Consider the following 22082-nt stretch of genomic DNA (forward strand, 5'->3'; position numbering starts at 1 on the left):
GCTCGGACCCGTGTCCCCTGCATTGGCAGGTGGATTCTTAACCACTGCGCCACCAGGGAAGTCCCCCTTATAGGATCTTGAGTGTATCCTTTCCCCTCCCTGGGCCTCCATGTGCCTCTCCATGAATGAGGTGACTGGCCAGATCTCTGTGGTCCCTCAAGCTCTGGCCTCCTCCCCCCTTTCCTGAGTCCTGGGAATCCCATAACTGTGATCCCAAGAGCCTGATCCCTGGAGAGGCCTCCACCCTCCTTCTTGTGCTGGCCTGGGTGGGGCCGTGGTTGTGTGGGTGGGGAGATGAGAAGAGCTGACAGGACAGAGAGAAGTGTCACCCTCAAAAGTTAGCTGAAAGGACTGCTGAAGTTGACACAGCAGATGTCTGAGGAATAGACATCAGGTCTAGGGGCATGAGGTGAATTTGGGACGTCTCAGTCCAGTCCTTCAAAGGGAACTGGGGGGCTTCCCTGGTGGTGCAGTGTTTGAGAGTCCGCCTGCCGATGCAGGGGACGCGGGTTCGTGCTCCAGTCGGGGAAGATCCCACATGCCGCGGAGCGGCTGGGCCCGTGAGCCATGGCCGCTGAGCCTGCGCATCCGGAGCCTGTGCTCCGCAATGGGAGAGGTCGCAACAGTGAGAGGCCCGCGTACCGCAAAAAAAAAAAAAAAAAAGGGAGCTGGGTCTTCAGGGATTTGAAGGGCAGAAAGCTTTCACCAGAGAGTCAAACAGATCTGTGCCCAGGGTCTGGTAGATACTGGCTGGGCAACCTGAATGTCTCTGAGCCTCAGTTTCCTTGTCTGTAAAATGGGGATAATAACAGTATCTTCCTCATGAGGCTACTCTGTGGAGTCCAGGAGATATTGCCCACGTAAGAGCCTGGCATGCAGTAGGTACTTAAGGAGCATGAGTTCTTTTCCTTGCCTCCTCCTTCCCCCCATCCCCCTCATCCTCAACCCCAACCAGATGGGGCCAGGGAAGGGGAAGTGAGATGCTGCCTTTCCCCACAGCGGAAGGCGGGGAGGAGGTGCAACTCCGTTTCCTTGGCATCCACTCTGTGGCCACTGGACGCTTGGGCACATGAGGTGGGGCACCCCATGCCTCAGTTTCTCCTGAGTTGAATGGCAGTGGCTGGGTTGGGGCAGGGACTTCCTGTTGGCTCAGAATTAACACAGGGCAGACCTGAGAGAGGTCTGGGGGCCAGTTCAGAAGCACAAATTCTGTGACTCAGAGGATTTGGGGGTGATCTGTTACACCTTTCTCAGCTGCCCTCTTCCCATAGTGAAGTCCTTAGGCTAAGGTATGGCAGGGAACTTGGGCAAGCTTTGGGGCTCCCAGTGGCAGGACAAGTGCCCCTGGGACAGAGGGAGCCTCCTCAGACCTTGCCTCTCTTCTCACCCCCAACTCACTGCAGGGACTTCCTGCCCCGAGGATCTGGCATTGTCACCCGACGCCCCCTGGTCCTGCAGCTGGTCAATGCTACCACAGGTATGGGCTTCCCCTCTTTGGGCCTCATTCCCCATCCGAACAACGGGGATAAAAATGCGTAACAGAGAGGTGGCTTTGCGTGGGGGGAGGGAGAAGAAGGCAACGTTTTGTGTGTTTGTGTGTGGGGGGGTCTTTTCCCAGCGGAAGATGGGACCCAGGTGGGTGCCGGCTATTATGATGCTTACTCGCCCTTGCCCCCCTCCTTCTGGGGCAGAATATGCCGAGTTCCTGCACTGCAAGGGGAAGAAATTCACCGACTTCGAGGAGGTGCGCCTGGAGATTGAGGCTGAGACCGACCGGGTGACTGGCACTAACAAGGGCATCTCTCCGGTGCCCATCAACCTCCGCGTGTACTCGCCGCACGGTGAGGAGACCTGGCCCTGGCCCCGCCCCCAGCCTCTTGGCTCCGTCTCTGAGCCCCGCCCCTTGGGAACCATCTTATTGGCCCCGCCCCTTAGCTGGCACCTCCTCAAGGGCTTCACTCCTCCTGTAGACTCCGCCCCCACAGCGACTCCTCCTCTGCGCGTCCTACCCCAGTCCCACACGGCCACGGCTCCGCCCACCCCTGGCCACGCCTCTAACGGGCCTCCGTTTAGCCCTTCGCGTTTCCCTAGCCCCACCCACCTACGGCCACGCTCCCAAACAGATCCTCTTTAAGCCCGGCCCTGTTCCTTAATCCGCCCGCCCCCGGCCACGCCCCTCGCCTTCAACGCGCCTTCTCGCCGCCCTGTCCAGTGCTGAACCTGACCTTAGTGGACCTGCCCGGAATGACCAAGGTCCCAGTGGGGGACCAACCTCCCGACATCGAGTTCCAGATCCGGGACATGCTTATGCAGTTCGTCACCAAGGAGAATTGCCTCATCTTGGCCGTGTCCCCAGCCAACTCCGACCTGGCCAACTCTGATGCCCTCAAGGTCGCCAAGGAGGTGGACCCCCAGGGTAGGTTTTCACAGGTAGCCGATGCGCAAGGCCCTGGGGGTCTATTCACAGCGTAAGGGGGAGCCACTGGAGGGTCTAAGCGAATAGGGGTGGGATCAGATTTATGCCTTTAAAAATCATTTTGGCTACTGTGGAGAATGAATGAGGTGGGGAGAGCAGAGGCAGGCAGTGGGTAAGGGAGGGAGTGGGCTGGGAGATGGGGGAGTGGGGTGGGATTGGGAGTGCCTGGGGTCGCCTGTGTGAGGGCAAGTGTAGACAACCCTCTCCCGCCACCCCCAGGTCAGCGCACCATCGGGGTCATCACTAAGCTGGACCTGATGGACGAGGGCACAGATGCCCGTGATGTTCTGGAGAACAAGCTGCTCCCGCTGCGCAGAGGTCGGCAGGCCACACACCTGACCCACCCCCACTGCCCCTCCTCGTAACACCGCCCCCCCACCCCCCACAAGGCTGGTTGCCCCTGACCCCCACCCCATCCACAGGCTACATTGGAGTGGTGAACCGGAGCCAGAAGGACATCGATGGGAAGAAGGATATCACGGCTGCCTTGGCTGCTGAACGCAAGTTCTTCCTCTCCCACCCTTCCTACCGCCACTTGGCTGACCGCATGGGCACGCCCTACCTGCAGAAGGTCCTTAACCAGGTAGGGGCTCCTTAACCAGGTAGGGGCTCAGGCCAGGATGAGGCCTGAAGAAACCAGCGTAACAGAATCATTTAAGCGTATTTTGTGAGGGTTGCCCACTGTCCCACAGTGAGGTAGCACCAGAGAGCTTTGCTGACCGTTCCCTGTCCGGGGCCAGGAAGGGGAGCCCTAGGAACGCCCCAGAATGGAGAGAAGTCCAAGACCTTGTGTGGACGGTGGCATTGACAAGGGCTTGGGCTTGGGGGCTAGGATTGGAGTATGGTTGGCTAAAGACCTTTGCTCCTTCTGAAATGGGGAGAGGCTGATCTGCGGAGGGGGTGATCCCAGGGGCTTCCCTAGGATGTCTCTCCAGCTGGAATGGGGCTTCCAGAATTACCGAGGGGTGTGTGTGTGTATGTGTATTGACAGTAGGAAGGCAGTGTGGCATGGGACAAAACTGGGGTCTCTGGAGGCCACATACCTGGGTTCTAGTCTCAGCTTTGTCACTCACCCACCAAGACTCTCCAGCTCTCTGAGCCTCTATTTCTGCATCTGTAAAATGTTGATAATGGTGATGTGACCTGTTTCTTAGGGTCATTCTGCAGTTCAGGGAGATACTGCGTGTGGAGACCTAACCAGAGTGAGCCTCAGAACTTGAGAATTACCTTAAGGGAGGCCTTAAACCCAAAGGGCACAAGGGGGCAGTCTTCCAGCCATCACTGCCCCTGATTCATTTCATCTGGCTCTTGTGGTGTCTAAAACTATTAAATTAGTCAAGATCAGGCAATTTCAGATAAAAATCTAGATTTCTGGCTTCTACTGAAAATGGAGTTATTGACTCATTCATTCAATTAATACACCTCTGTGAGCACCTACTGTGTGCCAGTCCCTGCCCTCAGGCAGCTTTCATTCTGGTGGGCAGGACAGCAGTGGGCAGGGCTGTGGCTCTGCACCTCACCACATCCACATGGGCCCCAGACATCCTGGCCCCTGCTTGGTCCTGTGGGCATTCTGGGTCTGTGACCATGGCCTTAACCCTTTCCTCGCCCCCACCGCCAGCAACTGACAAACCACATCCGGGACACACTGCCAGGGCTGCGGAACAAGCTTCAGAGCCAGCTGCTGTCCATTGAGAAGGAGGTGGAGGAGTACAAGAACTTCCGCCCTGATGACCCAGCGCGCAAGACCAAGGCCCTGCTGCAGTGAGGCCCTCCCCATCTCCTGACTCCCCATCATGGGGCTGCCCCTCCCCGCAGCCTCTCAGCACAGGGCTCTCCCAGGGCTCCCTGCCCGGGGTGGCTGCTGCCCCCTCAGGTCATACCACTCTCTCCCCAGGATGGTCCAGCAATTTGCTGTAGACTTTGAGAAGCGCATTGAGGGCTCAGGGGACCAGATCGATACCTATGAACTGTCGGGGGGAGCCCGCATCAACCGGATCTTCCATGAGCGCTTCCCCTTTGAACTGGTCAAGGTAGGCAGACCCCCCAGGGGCAGGAGGGCTCAGGACTACCCTCCCACCCACCTACCTAAGACTCTCTCATGCGTACATGTGCTGACCCCACTAGAGGCCCTGATGCCCAGCTCTGGGAGTGAGGTGGACCCTGTTTGACCTCCCAGGTAGCAGAACAGGCCCTGACCAGCCATCTCTTTGTCTCCTACACAGATGGAGTTTGACGAGAAGGAACTCCGAAGGGAGATCAGCTATGCCATCAAGAATATACATGGCATTAGGCACGTATTGGGACCGGGGAGGGGAGCTGAACCCTGCAAGGCAGGAGGGGTCTAGTGCAGAGACAGAGGGAGTGATGGAGTGAGCCTCCCTGAGGAAGGACCAAGAGCCCTACCTAGTCCCCAATCTCCTCAACCCTGACTTTCTGGCTCCCAGCTTGGACAGGCTCTGGATAGGGGAGGTGGATGGGAGACCCAGGCCATCGCCCTACCTGCAGCCTGCTACCCTCCTTTGCTTGTCCCTGGGAGCGGCCCGGAGGCTAGAACAGTGGGGTAGAGCCCGAGACACAGGTGGCTGGGGAAGCACCCTTCAGGCTTGGGCCCCCTGCCCATCCCCAGGGTAGGACAGCTCCCCCCAGTGCTATCCAGAACAAAGCTGCCCAAACCACTGGGTAGGGCCTGGGCTGGTGCATCAGGTGTTAGTCTGTGAACCTTTTATGATGGGATGAGGCCTCTCAACCCTCCAGACCCTGCCACAGTCCCATTAGCCCGAAGTTGGCCCCATTCCACCCCACTTCCCTCCTGCTAGCCAGCCCCAGGGCCTGTGGAGCCGGGACAAAGGCTGGAAAATAGACTGTTCCTAAAAAGCTTCGCCCCGCTCCAGGGACCCAGATCGACACTGTCCGTTCAACAAGAAAACTTAAAGCACCTGCTATGTGCCAGGCAGTGAACAAGACTGAAATGTCACTGCTTTCATGCAGGTTCAGTTCCAAGGTTTGGCATGGAATTTACAGACTGCATTGGCTAAGGCACAGAAAAGAAAAAAAAAATCTCTTTCCTAGTCTTAAAATAAAATGCTTTATTCCCAGAAAGGCTCTTAAAGAAAACCCAGTTTGACAGTTTTCAAACCATTTCTAGCCATAGAACATTTTGTATGAGCAGAATCTGAAGACAAAGCAGGACAAATGCAACAGTTATAAGCAGACCTTGTCTTGCCCTAAAGAGCTTCGATTGAAAGGCCTTCATCAGAATCCCTCCTGCCCATTTTACAGATGGGGACACTGAAGTCCAGACAGGGGTAGTGGGAGGACCCCGAGGGCAGAGCTCAGGGGGGCGGGGCGGGGCCCTGGCCTGGTGCTCCTGGCAGGAGCCGGTCTGTGACACCGTGCCCTTCTTCCGCTCCGGGCGTTCAGAACGGGGCTCTTTACCCCAGACATGGCCTTTGAGACCATTGTGAAAAAGCAGGTGAAGAAGATCCGAGAACCGTGTCTCAAGTGTGTGGACATGGTTATCTCGGAGCTAATCAGCACCGTTAGACAGTGCACCAAGAAGGTAACCAGCTGCCCGGCCAGCCCCTGCCTCTGCCCCGCCCTGCTCTGCTGCCAGGCGCTCCTTCCCCACCTCCCCCAGTGCCTCCTGGTAGCATGTACAGACCTCAGCGGGGTGGGGGAGGCAGGCCACCACAGTCCAGGAGAGGGGGACTCTCTGAGGGGGCCTCACCCAGCCCCGGCCCCCAGACCAGGGGAACCAAGGGATTAGACATTGGAAAGACAGGTATGATGGTGGTAATTTGCCCTGAGAGCCCACCAAGAGCTGCCCCAGCTCAGGGAGAAGAGGGGACCCTGAGCCCCCTCCCTGCTCTCAGAGATGGGGTCATCTTTGGGGGCTCCAGGGAGGGGTCTTGGGGAAGTCTTGTCCCTGGAGACAGATGAAGTACAGGACCTTCTTGGGTGCTGCCCTAGGGGCCTGGAACACCAGAGGGATTCAGAGGACCCAGGTCAAGCAGGTACCCTGACTCCCCACTGTCCTTCATCTTCCCCATCTCACGCCATCCTCACTCAGGACCCTCACTCAGGACCTTCCCCGTCCCTTCCATCCACATCCAGCCTTCCAGGGACAGAGCCCCCTCTGCTATGTCATTTGAGCCTCACAGAACCACTCAAGGAGGGCACGGCAGGGCAGGGAGGATGGCGCCCACTTCACAGCAGGAAAACTGAGGCTCGGGAGATCAAGTGACTTGCCCAAGGACTTGAGCTAGGAGGTGGCAGAGCTGTTACTTGGAGCCAAGGCTTTGGACTCCAAGTCCAGTGCCCCAGACTCCCTTCCTTTCCCCTCCCCACTGCTGCCCTGGCCCCTCTCTATCACCATCTCCACTCTTTCTGTCTTTCCTCTTCTCTCTCTCTGTCTTTCCAAACTGAGCTCCTCCAGACTCCTTAGGAGGAGAGGCAAAGGATGCCCCTTGAGGAGAAAGGGAAGGGCAGGAGTAGAGCAGGGAGCTGGAGAATGGCGATCAGGCAGCTACACAGCAACTCCAGGAGGCATCATCTGCCCCATAGTCTATGGAAATGGAGCCCCCTGGAGTTGTGCAGTGCACAGCCTGGGCAGCTGAATGCAACAACCTTGGTGGAGAATAGGGAATGGTGCTGGGCTTTGGAGTCGGGATGAAGCGAATACAGGAGGTTCTGGGAAACCTAGAATTGAACAGAATGTGGGTGGGTGGGTGTGGCCTGGGTCAGCTCCTCAGCAGGATGGCATAGGAAAAGGACAAAGAGAGAGAGGGCAGGCTCGGTGTAGCTGAAGAGTGGGGGAGAGGAGGGAGGCAAGCCCTGGGGAGAGAATATGAACTCAGTAAGTGCCCTTGGACGGGGCAGGGGCTTGGTCCCTCAGACCCCTCCCACACCCTCAGAGCCCTGGGGGTTGCTTGGCAGCACCTGGGAGGTGCCGATCCAGGTGGGCAGGAGGGCCAGGTCCCACGCTCACATTGTCTTCTCTTCTGTCTCTCTTTCTCTGTGTCGGTGTCTCTCTCTTCCCTCGTGTCCGTGCCATCCTCCACCCCGGCCCCTGGCTCTGCTTGGCTTTCACTGCCCTCCTTCTCCTCGCCCGCCCACCCCGGCTGCTCCTCCCCTGTTCCCCTCCTCCTCCCCGGGTGCAGGACAGGCCTCTTCACACCTGACCTCGCTTTTGAAGCCACAGTGAAAAAGCAGGTGCAGAAGCTTAAAGAGCCCAGTATCAAGTGTGTGGATATGGTAGTCAGTGAGCTCACAGCCACCATCAGAAAGTGTAGCGAAAAGGTATGATGGCCGCCCGGGAGGGGCTGGGCCTGGCCACCCCTTCCTCATGGCCAGGGCCTCCCGTGGGCAAGAACCAACTGCTGAGCAAGCCCGGCAGCCTCTCAGCCACCCAGGTGGACCCAGATGCCCAGGCCGGCCCGGCTGATTCCTGGCCCCAAGGTCTCATGCTGGCTTCTAACCCCGGGTCTACTGTACTCATGATTCCTTCAGGCCCCCACCTCTCCCAGAAGACTTTGCTCTAACCCAAGCATCCTCAATGGCCGCTTTGATGGTGATGATGATAAGGAGAATGGCCGCTGTTTATCGAGCACCTACTGTGTGCCAAGCACTAGGCTAAGTGCCTGCCCTTGTCATCTGACTTAATCCTTTTAACAACCCTAAGCAGTGAGTAGTCTTATCCCCATTTTACAGATGACAAAACTGAGTCTCAGAAAAGAACAGCAGAGTGGGATTCAGATTTAGGGAGGCTGAGGGAAGAGATCTGGGATCAGGGCCTCCTGGGGCAGGGGAGCTATCCCAGCCCCTCAAAACCAATTTGCCTAAAAGCATATTGGGTTACTCACTTTACTGTAATCCATACATGTTTGACAGGGTCAGCCTCTTTTGAGTCGTCCGTGACCTTTTAGATGGCTTTTTCCTATTTGTCTACTTTGGGGCATTTTGGGGACTTTTCGCCAGATCATCTAAAGCAGTGCTTCCCAGGGGCCTGCATGAGCTCAGCCTCACTTGTATTTGCAAAAGCTCCCTACACTGGGAGGTGGGGGAACATCTGCCTTAACTTCATGTTTTAAATAAGTATCACGGTTTTTGTGGCTCATATATAATTAGTCCTGTGCGCCCCTTACACAATCCTATCTCACTTTTGCCAAATGGGGATAGATTAAGCAAATCAGCATCCACTCAGTGCCTGATCCAGGTGGAATCAAATCTGGGCTGGACTTTCCCTTGCATAGTATATATCATGATATCTAAATCATGGTCCCACTGCATCATGAATACTAAGCAATGCAATCTTAACTTTTGTTAAACTAAAAAATACCGAGTTTATTTTAAGCTGCCTCAAATCTCTTTACAAAAGAACACAAAATGTATCTAAATTTTTAAAAATTTTGGGTTTTCATTTTGAAAGGAACACACTCTCAATTAGAGAAAATTTGGAAAATGCCCAAGAGTGAAAAGGAGGCAACAACACTCCCTTTCCAAGAGCCACACTGAGATTTTTGTACATTTCCTGCAAATACACTCCTTTTTTTAAAAAATGAAATTATCGGTATTGATTTTGTTCTGATCATACATGATTGTTATCAAAATATTCAAACTGCACAGAGAAAGCAAAAGTCCCTATAAGCTCACAGCCCTAGAGATAGAGACTGCTAGCTGCACACCCTTCCTAACTAATTACAAATATGCACCGGTTTTAACCTAAAAGGGATCACACTGACCACACTGATAGTGAACTCTTCTTTTTTACTGAGCAATGTGGAGTGGAATCCTTGTAGTAGCTACGTAAAGATCATGCCCTTGAACAGCTGAATTGTATTCCACTGTAGAAATATGACATGATTTATGTATTCAATATCCTATTGACAGACATTTAGGTTGTTTCCACTTTTTCTTTTCTTTTACAAACAGTGCTGCAGTGAATAGCCTTATAAATATATTTGTAGTACTTATCCTGTCATTTCTTTAGAGCAAATTTCTAGCATAGAATTGCCTAGTCAATGGATGTGAGCACTCACAGTTTTGGTAACTTCTGCAAGATTTGCTCTCCAAAGAGTTTTCACCAATTTATTCCTCCAAACTCTTTTTTCTATACATAGGTTTATTTACTTTGTTAGGTATTTACACTGTGAATATATTAGTATCCTGCTTTTTCTCTTAATAACATACGTTTTGGTGGGTGTTATTACATAGTCTATGTGAACATTTTTTTAAATAAATTTATTTATTTATTTATTTATTTAATTTTTGGCTGCGTTGGGTCTTCGTTGCTGCGTGCAGGCTTTCTCTAGTTGCGGCGAGCAGAGGCTACTCTCCGTTGCAGTGCGCGGGCTTCTCATTGCAGTGGCTTCTCTTGTTGCGGATCACGGGTTCTAGGCACGCACCCTTCAGTAGTTGCAGTGCATGGGCTCAGTAGTTGTGGCTCACCGGCTCTAGAGCACAGGCTCAGTAGTTGTGGCGCATGGGCTTAGTTGCTCCGCGGCATGTGGGATCTTCCGGGACCAGGGCTCGAACCCGTGTCGCCTGCATTGGCAGGTGGATTCTTAACCACTGGCCCACCAGGGAAGTCCCTATGTGAACATTTTTAATGATTGCATAATATTCTATTGAATAGATTTATCACGGTTTACTTAACCATTTTCTTATTGGTGAACACTGAAACAGTCTCTAGTTTTTCAATATTATAAATACCCTGGCAATGGACATCTTTGTGTATAAAGAATTTTCTTTTTCTTTCTCTAGGATTATTTCCTTAGGATAGATTCCTAGAAGACTGATTACTAGATATAAACATTTAAAAACTGTGGAACACTTTGCTGAATTGCCTTCCAAAAAAGCACTAATTAGGGTAAATGGTAATATTTTGGAAACAACCCAGATGTCCATCAAGAGGGGATTGACTATGGTATCACACAGACAATGAAAGACTATAGTTGTTAAAAGGGCAAGGGATATTTATTTCCATTCACGTGTCCTTCCACAATGTACTGTGGGGGGAAAAGCAGGTTTCGGAGACGAACGTATAGAATTTGGGGGGGAAAGTAATATATATAAATGATAAATATATATAATATAATAATCTACATAAGTGATAAAATTCCAAAGGCATAGTTACTAACCATTATTTTAAGAAGGCAAAGAACACAGGAATTTTTTCATTTCTACTTCACAAACTTTTGTCATATTCAGATTTCTTACAGTGAGTCAGTAAATTTTTGTAAGGAGAAAAATTGACCAACAAAAACTTTAGAAGGGAAAGCTTATAAATTATTTCTTTAAAAAATTGCCTTTTAATTGATTTAATGCATAGTAGTTTTTTGTTTACATAGCAAAATTCACCCATCTTCCTCTTTTTTTTTCCCTCCCCAAATCTTCTAAATTTAGCAAGCCACCCCTGCTGATTATTCCTAGCCCTGCTGGGATTAGAGTTTCATCTCTGGATGAAATCTGGAGTTTAATGTCCAGCACAGGGTGTGCTTCTCAGTCCTCTCAACAACCCTAAGAGGGAAGGTGCCATTATTACCTCATTTCACACATGGAGAAACTGAGGCTCAGAGGGGTCCAAGCACTTTCCCAAGGAAGGTCAGCAGGGTAGGGGGCTGGCTTTGAACCCAGAGCCATGGTGGCTCCAGGGCCTGCATTCCTGACCACTAAACAGTGGGCTCCAGGCTGACTGCCCCACTTAGCCAAGACCTGAGAGAGAAAAGTTCCATTTTAAAAACTGGCTGAAAGTTCTGGAAATGCTCAGAGGCAGCCAGAATGGAAAAAGATGCTCAAAGGGAACAGAACTTCTCAAAGGGGCTGAGGCTGCCCTGTCATTTGTGACACATGGAAAACTTGACAAATGTAATATCCAGGCCGTTAGTGGGAGAACTGGTCATGCTCTTTGGCAAATTGCTCCCTCCTCCTCCCTCCTTGCCCCTCCCGCGACGCCACCCAGGGAGGGAGCACTTGGGACCGTCTCAGAGGAGGCTTTGCTGGTGGCCGTGACTCGGTCCCAAATCTACCCCAACTCGGGGATCGTGAGAAGGAGTGATGGCCTATCCCTGAGCCTCTCGGTGCAGAAGGGTCCACTGGGTCCCTCCAGCCAGTGCTGTTTCTAAGCCCCGCCTCTCAGGCTGCCTCTCTTCCAGGTCCCCTGAGCTTGGCCACATGAGCCACACCCTTGGCAGAGCCACGGAACAGTCAGGGGGAGTGGGGAGGATGTGGCATCTCTCAAGTCTGCCTCTCCTGGGCTGGCATCCAGGGCGCTGCTCTCTCCCCCATCCTCCTGCCTCTCCTGATGCCCCCCACCCCTCCCCCACGCCATCCCCTTGGCCTCCATCTTGCCCTCAGAATCACTACCTGTGACCCAGGCACGCTAACCTCCAGCTCTCTTCCCACATAGGGGGATCCACCTGCGGGGCCTGACCCAGGATAGGAAGAGGGACAAGGTGTGGGTCTAGCTTTGCCCAGCCTGGGCCCCTCCATGGCAGAGGAGGAAGTCCCCTTGGATAGACTCCCACCATCAGCAGCTCAGCGAGTCCCCCTCTCCAAGGAGCTGCCGGTTCATGAGCCAGAGGGCAGAGGAGCCCATGTCTGCTCACCCTGGCAAGGAGGGCAAAGACTTCCATCCTTCATTCATTCCCTCATTCTTTCAACGTGCCCTCTTTGGGCACTGGCAGTGTGCCCAGCCCTGGGCCCTACCTTCAGGGCAATTACAGTCCAGTTTGGGGAGGGAAGTGGGGTGGAGAGGGATGGGGCACATGGAGGTGGTCACAGTAGGCTCTCTGGAAGACACGATATTCAACAGAGTCCTGAAGAAGGAGTCAACCCGGGTTTTGTCCAGAGCCTGGCTGAGCTGAAGGCAGAGTCCACAGGCAGGGGGGAAGGGTTTGGAGCAACTTCCCTTTGGCCTCAGTTGATAAAAACTGCGGGGGGTGGGGGGTGGGTAGAAGGGTGCTGCTGAGCTTCTACCCCCAGAGGAGTGGGGTAGAGACAGGCTGGCCGGCCAGCTCTGAGCCAGGCAGATGTGTCGGGTTAGCGGTGCCGGGACAGGGCATGCAAAGGGAGGCAAAGCCGGGTGGATTCGACCAAGAGGGCCCCCGCAGGGTACTGCTCATGCTGCTGGCACTCCCACTCCGCATGCCCACCCCACCCCCAATGCCCTCGCATGCCTGTGCCTCCTGCATGTCCTTTGTGTAGCTGCTGGTCTTCCCCTGCTCCCCTCCCCCAGCTCTGACAAGGAGCACTGCCTGTCCCCAGCCTGACTCAGGAGGCCACCTGGCACCTCGGGCCCTGCCCTCCCCAGATTCTCCCTGGATCGTAATCTGCGGGCTGTTACCTGCCTGATTCCCCACCTGACTGTGCCTCCAAGCCTTTGAGGAGGCAAGGGGTAGCCCTGAGGATCAGTGAAAGTTTGGGGCGCTAACAGCGCCCCAAACAGAGGCCTCAATCGAATAGGTCTTTTTCCAAGATGGCTGCCACCAAGATGGCGGCCGAGGACCAGGCTGATTCCCAAGGCATTTGTGCTCATGGGAACTGCCGGCCCCCGTGAAGTTGCCCAGGTAGGCTAGTGAAGAGGGCCCGGGACTGGGAAGACCCTTGACTTGCCATTTGGAACCCACAATTGGGGGAAAGGGGTGGCTGTGGCTGGGTGCCATCAGCTTCCTGGGCCCCCAGGTGTGGGGCATTCTGTGTGTCCCTCCCACCCCACGGCCCTGGATTCTGGTGGGGTTTGGGTGCCCCCTACCCGTGCCCCCAGTGTACGTGGCTCTCTCCCCTGCCCCCCCGCCGCAGCTCCAGCAGTACCCCCGGCTGCGGGAGGAGATGGAGCGCATCGTGACCACCCACATCCGGGAGCGCGAGGGTCGCACCAAGGAGCAGGTGAGCCCACGCACCACCCCCTCTTCCCTCACCTTTCACTCCTGCCCTTGGGCTCACCTCCTTCTTCCCACTTTGTCTCTTCTGTCTCAGTCTCTCTTATACTTTCTCTCCTTGTATTAACTTTCTGCTTCTCTCTTGCTCTCTCTTTTGTTGTGAGAAAATATATACATAACATAAATTTTACTATTTTAACCGCTTTAAATTGTGCAGTTCAGTGGTATTAAGTACATTCAGATTGCTGTGCAACCATCACCACCAGCCATCTTCAGAACTTTTCATCTTCCTAAAATGAAACTCTGTCCCCCTTAACCAGTGACTCCTAGGGACTTCCCTGGTGGTCCAATGGTTAAGACTCCACGCTCCCAATGCAGGGGGTGCGGGTTCAATCCTGGTTGGGGAACAAAGATCCCACATGCCCCACAGTGCAGCCAAAAACAAACCCAAAAAAATGACACCCATTCCCCCTTCCTCCCAGCCCCTGGCAACCACCATTCTCCTTTCTGTTTCTATGAAGTTGATGACTCTAGGTACCTCATATAAGTGGAAGCATACATTTGTCCTTCTGTTTCTGGCTAACTTCACTTAGCATAATGTTCGCAAGCTTCATCCACGTTGTAGCACGTGTCAGAATATCTTTCCTTTTTAAGGCTGAATAATATTCCATTGTATGAATAGACCACATTTTGTTTATCCGTTTTTTCCCACTTTTGGGCTATTGTGAATAACGCTGCTATGAACACAGGTGCACAAATATCTCTTTGAGAGCTTGCTTTTAAATCTTTAGGGTATATTTCCAGAAATGGAATCGCTGGATCATATGGTAATTCTATGTTTAACTTTTTGAGGACCTGCCATACAGTTTTCTAGAGAAGCCGCTCCATTTCACAATCCCACCATCTGCTTCTCAACTATCTATACTCTGGTCATCTCACTTGGGGCCTCTCTCTCTCTCTTTGCTGTTTCTCTGGGTCACCATACACCCCTCATAGGCGCCCTCCCTTCCTTTTATGTAGTCATTTATCAAATATTCTTTCATTCATTCATTCATTCGTTCATTCAATAAGAAGCATATTCCCTGAATGCTCCTCTGAGCTGGGAGGGGCAGAGGTGAGCAGGCTCCCTCATGGCTCTCACAAAGCTCACAGGCGAGTCCTTTTCCCTTGGCCATCTCCCTGTTATCTTCTGTCTATACCCACCTCTGGCTCCCAATTCCCAGCTTCCATCCTCATACACCCCTTCTCCACAATGGTGCTGTCCCTAATCACTCACATTTTTGTTGCCGATGTTGTGTTTCTAAATCCTCACTGGTCTCTTTTTAATGACAAAATGAGAAATACTCAATAAAATATTCAATCAGTATAGAAGTCATTAACTTACGAGTAAGTGTTCCTCCATTCACGCTTCCCCGCCCGCAGTCTCCCATAAAAGAAACATTATTAAAAGTGTGGTGTGTCTCCTTCCAGACATTTTCCCTAGGCACATACAGATTCCAGATTTCCTCTTACTCTTAAAGAATCACAGTCCTGCGGTGTGTCTTGCCTTTTTTTCTCTGAAGATAATTGTAGCTAACATCTGTTGAGCACCTATTACAGGTCAGACCCATGACCTTCCTCCTCTCACCGTGTCTTCACCACTCCTGTGAGGCTGAAACCCTTCATTTGTGGAATTTGAAGCTCGGTGAGGACAAACTCACAGGAAGCAGCAGGGCCCGGGTCTGAACCCGGCAGTGAGCATCAGGAATGTCACCCCCATCACAATTTGGTCACAAATCCCATCACTCTTAATTATTTGCAAAGGGGATTTTCCCATGCCAGAATCTGGAAGTTATCCTCATTCTTCTGAACAGCTGTAGAGTGCCTTTTAGTTTAGAGGATACCATAATCTATTTCACCTTCTGATAGCCATTGGCTTGTTCCCAGTTTTTCTCTGCAACGCACCACACCAGACTGAACACCCTGGTACATGTATCTTTGCTCACTCAAGGAGCTTATCTGTGAGATATAGTTCTAGAAGTGAATATGTGCATTTTAATGTTGTCAAATATTGCCAAACTGCCCTCCAAGAAGGTGATACTAATTTACAGTTCCACCAATGGCATGTGAGAGAATCTGTCTTCCCACAGTTGTGCCCACACTGGTCATTATCAATATTTATTATTAATTTGATAGGTTAAAAAGGAGTCTCACTTTAACTTACATTTCTTTATCAATGAGAGGGAGCATTTTTTACATATCCTTATTGGTTGTATGCATTTCTTCTATGGGTTACCCATTCATGTTCTTGGACTATTTTGATTTGTGTTTCTTGTCTTCCACTTATTGATTTATAGGAATTCTTTGTTTATTATGGATACATTTATTTATTGTGGCTTATACATTGATTTATTATGGACTCTATACATGCTGCAAGTATGCTTCTCCCAGCTTTTCATGCATTTTAAAACTCTGTGGTATCTTTTCCACTTTACTGCTGACCTGTGTATCCTTGAAGGTCATGCTCCTCATCGATATTGAACTGGCTTACATGAATACCAACCATGAGGACTTCATAGGCTTTGCCAAGTGAGTGCTCCCTGGTCAGAGAAGGTGACACCTCGTGTGACTGTGTGTGTATGTGTGTGTAGGACCCAGGCCTGTTGGGTTAAGCCTCTGGGTCTGGTGCCCACTGAGCAGTAGCAATGAAGCCGGGCCTCTTGAGAGAAGTTTCTGGGACTCTTCTTTCTCTCCTCATTAGTGCTCAGCAGAGGAGCAACCAGATGAACAAGAAGAAGGCTTCAGGGAACCAGGTGAGTGAACTCCAGTGCCCCAGCCGGAGGGATGGAGGGTGCCGGATGGACGCCAAGCTCTGAGATCCCCCTCCCCCGAGGGGAAGGGTCCCACAGAGGCCAGAGAGCCTGTCAGATGCCAGCCACAAGCCTCCCACTCTGCATCAGTAACCCTCTCTCCTCTCTCCCGGTGCTTCTCGTGGTTGCTATGGTTACCTCTTTGCAGGATGAGATTCTGGTGAGTACCAGGACTGGGGCTCTTGGTTTGTGTAGTGAGGGGGAGGAGGGGACCCATTTGTAGTGGGGATGTGCAGGGGTCAAGAGGGCACCCTTTGGTTTGCACACACCAGCCCATGGGTGTCCACATATGTGCTCAGGCCAGAGGCAGGGTCTAGCCACACACAGAGTCCCACCAATCTGTCCATCACTGCGCATGAACTAAGCATCTACTTCAGCCAGAGGTAGACCATGTGGGCTGGGGTGGGTGAAAATGCCTGGCAGGGGCCTGGCACTGAGTAGGGGCTCTTTAAATATCGGTCGGATGGATGGATGGATGGATGGATGGTTGGATAGATGGACGGGTGGATGAGAGAGAATGTTTTTAAGCTGGCATCTCTACCAGAGAGTTGAGTAAAGAGTGAATGAAGTGTCAAGAGACCAGTGCCTCCTTACCTATTCTGTCCTTCAGATCTCTGCTGAAACATCACTTCTCAGCCCCGGTTGTACCACCAGCCATAGAGTTTGAGCTCTTCCAGAAGCTGTAGTTTCTTTGTGATAATATAGGTGTTTGTGTGATTACTGGCATCATATCATTTCCCTCTTGAACCCTATAAGGGGAAGGGCTGGGTCTGTCCTGTTCACCAGTAAATCCTCAGCCCCCAGTGCAGTGCCTGGCACACAGTAGGTGCTAAATAGAATGAAGGAGCTAATGAATGCAATATCCCAGGGCAATGCGGTTCAGCAAACACTCACTGGTGCCTGTACTGTGCTGGCCCCTGGACAGGAGTCAGACTCTGGCCCTGCCCCTTGGAAGCCTGTGCTTGTAGTCAGGCCCCAGGCAGGGTGGAAGTGGGGGGAACAGGAGGTCCCTGGTGCTGGGGCTCTGGAAGGGGGTTTTGGGTGAGCAGGGAGGAGGGCAGAGCTGGGGGTGGCCGAGGGAGGACAGGAGTCAGGGCGGGAGCAGGGTGGAGAGGTCTGTTGGTCAGACTGGGGAGATGGAGGGCCAGGGAGTGGCATTCAGACTCAATTCCAAAGACAGTGACAAGATGCTGAGGGGATCCTCTCCAGACCGGGACAGGGTGGGACGGTGGTCATGAGGCACTTGGCTACCACATCCCTGTTACTGACTAAGGCAGCTACTAGCTGTGATCCGCTGTGTGACTTGGGTTCTCCGCAAGGTTCTCAGGGAAGCCAGAGAGGTTTAAGGAGGGCTGGGAGTGGGGGCGGGGGGCGGGGGGGGCGCTTTGAGGGCCTTAGATGCAGGCTTGACCCCAGAGGGCTTTCCTGCCAGCCCCAGGCTGCTCAGTCTTCTCCGGATGCTCAGGGGAGAAGCTAGGGAGGCCAGGGCTGGGGGAGGGAGCAGAAGTAGCTCCCTTGTCCCCTCAGTCTGTCCCACCACCGGGGTCTGGTCAGTGTCCCTGCCCTTGGAGCAGAATCCACAGGCCCTAATCTGCGTCAGTCGCTCAGGACAGTCCCAGAGCAGCTGCTTCCTGCTGTGAAAAGAGACCTTTGCCTGTTACTCTGGGCTTCTCCAGGGAAGAGGAGTCTGGACAATTTGTGCTCAGCTCCTCCCCGCCGTGTCTGTGCTCTACCACCGCACCCCTGTCCTAGGGCTTGGAGGCAAAGACTCTTAGAACCCTACTCTCACAGCATTCATGTATTCATGCCACAAATATTTATTGATAACTTACTGTTTGCCTAGCACTCTGCCAAGTGCTGGGATACACCAGTGAGGGAGAGAGTTCACAATTTAGCAAGACAGACTGACATCAACAGATAATCACACACACGCACGCAAATTCAAAATTCCAGTCATCGTCATAGAAGAAAGCTTAAGGGAGTGATGAGAGATTATACTAGGGGTCCTGACTTATATGGGGGGCCGGGGAGAGTCTGCCTGAGAATGTGACTTCTGAGCTCATACCCAGAGGATGAGTAGGATTTGCCAGGCCAACAGGAGGAAGTGCTTTCTAGGCAGAGTCAACAGAAGCACGTGCAAAGTCCCTGAGGTCAGAAAAAGTCTTTGAATAAACTGACTGTTAACCTGAAAAGATACTCAGAGTTATCTTGCCCAATCAGCCACCTAAACTCTGCTTGCACACTTTTTAGCAGTGGGGAGCTCGTCCCCTACCAAAGCCACCAGTGCCCTACTCAGATGGCTCTGTCAGAAGGCTCTTTATCCTGAGCTGACCTCTGCCTTCCTCTGTCTTCCTCTCTGTTCACTTGTGGTTCAAACCAGGGCAGGTCTGGCCCCCACCCTCTCTGACCAGCCAGGTCTTGAAGAGCTGGGGGAGGGGTGAGCTTTTGAGGGTCTCTCTTTGCCCACCCCATCCTCCATGGGGAATCCTGGCCTCTGTCCACTGACTTCCTGCACCCCCCCACCCTCCAGGTCATCCGGAAGGGCTGGCTGACCATCAACAACATCGGTATCATGAAGGGGGGCTCCAAGGAGTATTGGTTTGTGCTGACCGCCGAGAATCTGTCCTGGTACAAGGATGACGAGGTAAGTAAAGGGCCACTGGTCATCAAGGGGTTTGGCTGGTGGCCAGAGGCAGGCTGAGACCCTACCACAGGCTTGGAGTGGACTGAACCACCCAAAAAGGGGATTTAAAACTCTCATCAAAGACCTCTGGGTGGAGGTGGGAGGTCAGGACCAGAGGCAGGCAATCCTGGGGGCTCATCCAGGCTGGATGGAGAAGAGGGCTTGGCAGGACTGGGGAGCTTGGGGCTCAGCGCCCTGGGGTGGCAGAGGGTCTGGGCATCCCTCCCTGACCCCGCCAGCCCCGCAGCCTTCCTGTTTTCTTGCTCCAGGGCGTGCCTCCTACTCCGTGGCCTCCACAGGCCCATGACACACACGAGTCCAGCTGCCAGACACGCTGTTAACCCCTGCATCCCAGCCCCCCAGCCCCCAGCAGTCCGAGGGGGATGCCCAGGGTGCCTCCAGCCAGAGGGGCGAGGAGCGATGGGGCCCCACAGAGGCACCACCCCAAACCCCTCCCTGCCCACTGGGCACAGAGAAGCCCAGCCACCCCCCTTCACTGCTGCTGGTCTCCTTTAAGAACGAGTCCCTTTGGCTTCCACATCTGGATTCCAGAGGTGACCAGAGAGAGCAGGGAGGGCTGGGGGGGAGGGGGCTTGTGGTAATGAACTCCAGCTGGCCAAGGAGTGGGGGGAGGGACCCCCTTCTTCCTGAGGGGTCTGTTGAAGGCGAAGGTGCTCTCCATGGGGGAGCAGAGCCTGGGGCAGTGGCCTCTGATTTCGCTCTCCAAGCCCCCCTCCTTGATCCCTGCCCCCTCCAAGTCTCCCCAGGCAGGGCCCCCCTCCTCACTTTGGGCGGGGCCCTCTGTCGTCACCGGCGGGGGCGCCAAGCCATCTGGACCTCATTACCCCAACCCTGGCCTCTCCCAGAGCATGGGGCCCCTCGAAGGGTGGAGCGTGAGGCTGTGCGGGGCACGGGTGTGGGGACCGCTTCCTGCTCTACCGCCTGGGCAACCTTCCTAGAAGTGCCCGTGCCCCACCATTCCTTGGGCTCCTGTGTTGAGGTTCCTTGCACAGGGCCAGGGGACAGTGTGACTGGGGCTGGGGTCTAGAGATGGGCTACACTGGGGGGAGGAGGGAGTATATCTGAGCAGGGCCCCCGTCCTTGTATGTGTGTGTGTGTGTGTGTGTGTGTGTATCGGGGGGCTGGTCTCTGTGGAACTTCGTGTGTACATTTGAGTTGAGTCGAGTGTGACCCCGGCGTTGAGTGTACGTGTGGGTGGGGGAGGGCTGGGCAGTGAGTGCTGGGAGGTGAGGGTGTGTGTGAGGCTTGTGGACGTGGGGTGTGGGTGTTTGACAGGAGAGGGTCTGGGGTATAAGCTTCGGGGCGTGTTCGGTGTTTGAGGGTTTGCATGTGTGTTTGGGGGCAGACCATGTGTGCCTGAGGCGTGTGTGCCCGTGCCCGGTGTGTAAGCATCTGTGTGTATGTGTGGCGAGTGGACTTGAGGAGGGAGGGCGTGCGTGTGGCACGTTTGAGGATATGTATTGTACGTGTTGGGGATGTAAGGATGGGAGAGGGCTGGTGTTCCATTGTGAGCGGGTGTGTGCGTCTGTGTGCGCATGTGTGTGCATGCACTTGTGTGTGCTTGGGACACGGATGTGTGGCTTAAAATTCGAGTGTGGGGATGTATGTCTCCGAGTTGTAGGTGTGTTCGTGCCGAGGTAAAGTTGCGTGTGTGTGTGGGGTTGTGAGTGGATCTTTCTGCCCTAAAACAGCTGGGGACAGGGAGGTGGTCCGGGCTGGGCGGAGGGTGATCTGTCCCCCTTCTCCACCCAGCCACCAACCGTCTGGTCTTTGGGACTTGGGTGATCCTCTGGGCAGACAGGCAGCCGCCCACATCCCCAGCCCTCACTGACCCCCCATCTTCTCACTCTTCCTCCGCCACCCATCAGCAACCCCACCCCGTCCCACAGCATGGTGGCGCCCCCATCCCTGTTGCCTCCTCCCAGCCCACCCTGTGCCCCCCAAGCCCCCTGCCCCGGCTCCAGGCTCCAGTTCTGGGATGGCGCGCGGGGGCCGCTCCAGCTCTCCGGCGGCGGTGCCGAGGGTCTAACCCAGCCCAGCCTAACCAATGTGCAGACTACTGTACAATTTGGAAGTCCTGAACAGATAGTCTAAACACTGGGTAGACGGAGTGGAGGTGTCCTCTGATCCATCCAGGCTGCAGTGTCTGTCCGTCGGGTGAGAGCTTCAGCCCCATGTCCTGGAGATGCAAGGTCCCCAGCCCAGCCCAGCCAGCCCGGGGTCCCCTCTCTGCTCTGACTCCCCTTCTGCCTCCTTTGACGTGGCAGGGGTGAGCGGGAGCTCTGGCTGGGGAGGAGGGGCCTGGGGACGGGCCGGCCTGCGGGGAGGAGGGGGCTGCTCCTACCTAGTGTCCAACCCCAGAGCAGAGCGCAGGGCGGGTGGCGGCGGGGCCTCCCTCGAATGCTTCCAGATGTTCCCTGGCCGCGTGTGCAACTTCCTCCTCTCCTCCCCCAGCCGCCCTCTGGGGCTCCCGGCCACCCGCCTGGCATAAAGAGGGCTTTATGTGGCTGGACGGGCCAGGGGGGTGCGGGGGGCAGAGAGAGGTGGGCAGGATGACGCCAGGACGTGGAGCAGGGTCCTCCGAAACCCAGCCCCCGACCCGAGATCCGTGGCGAGGCTCATGCCCAAGCCCGAGTCCTCCAAACCCACACAGTCACCCCAGCCCGGGCCCCCGGGTGTGGGCCCTGTGGTGTTGGGTTGACTAGTGGGGTACAGGCAGCAGAAACCCCTCCCCTCCTCCCAGAGCCCCATCCTGGGGTACCTCCTCCGAAGATCCCTGAGCTCCTCCCCTCTGTCTGTAGGACACAGGAGCCTACAGTCACGTGTCAGCCCCCACCAGACGTACACACATGTGCACACAGGCCTGGCACCCACATGCCATCCACAGATAAGCGTAACTCCTCCCAGACGATACAGATAAACCACATAGACTCAGCCCATTACGAAAACTCTATGCACGTAAGTACGTGCACCCACAGCGCAGGTCCCGCAGGTACATTCACGCAGACATATGGACACTTACAGTTGCCACACACACACACATGCTCACACGCACACACAGCCGGGCTGGCACCTCCTCAGGCGCCCTCGTGCACACACAGGGACACATGGGCACACGCACGGTGGTGAGAGCACACGTGCTCAGACATGCACATGTTTGCACAGACATACAA

General features: G+C 54.1%; 1 protein-coding gene across 1 annotated transcript in view; it reads left to right on the top strand.

The window, feature by feature from the left end:
• Positions 1-22082, top strand: part of DNM1 (dynamin 1) — a 43099-nt gene that overhangs the window by 14166 nt on the left and 6851 nt on the right. Inside the window, exons 2-14 of the mRNA XM_079926752.1 lie at positions 1404-1477; positions 1692-1841; positions 2213-2416; positions 2696-2794; positions 2899-3059; positions 4098-4240; positions 4374-4509; positions 4702-4769; positions 5900-6038; positions 13277-13363; positions 15854-15924; positions 16097-16148; positions 18736-18849. Of these exons, the coding sequence (XP_079782878.1) occupies positions 1404-1477; positions 1692-1841; positions 2213-2416; positions 2696-2794; positions 2899-3059; positions 4098-4240; positions 4374-4509; positions 4702-4769; positions 5900-6038; positions 13277-13363; positions 15854-15924; positions 16097-16148; positions 18736-18849 (1498 nt within the window). The remainder of the gene's footprint in view (positions 1-1403; positions 1478-1691; positions 1842-2212; positions 2417-2695; positions 2795-2898; positions 3060-4097; positions 4241-4373; positions 4510-4701; positions 4770-5899; positions 6039-13276; positions 13364-15853; positions 15925-16096; positions 16149-18735; positions 18850-22082) is intronic.

The sequence above is a fragment of the Stenella coeruleoalba genome, assembly GCF_951394435.1.
Source record: "Stenella coeruleoalba genome assembly, chromosome: 7".
NCBI classification, from domain to species: domain Eukaryota; kingdom Metazoa; phylum Chordata; class Mammalia; order Artiodactyla; family Delphinidae; genus Stenella; species Stenella coeruleoalba.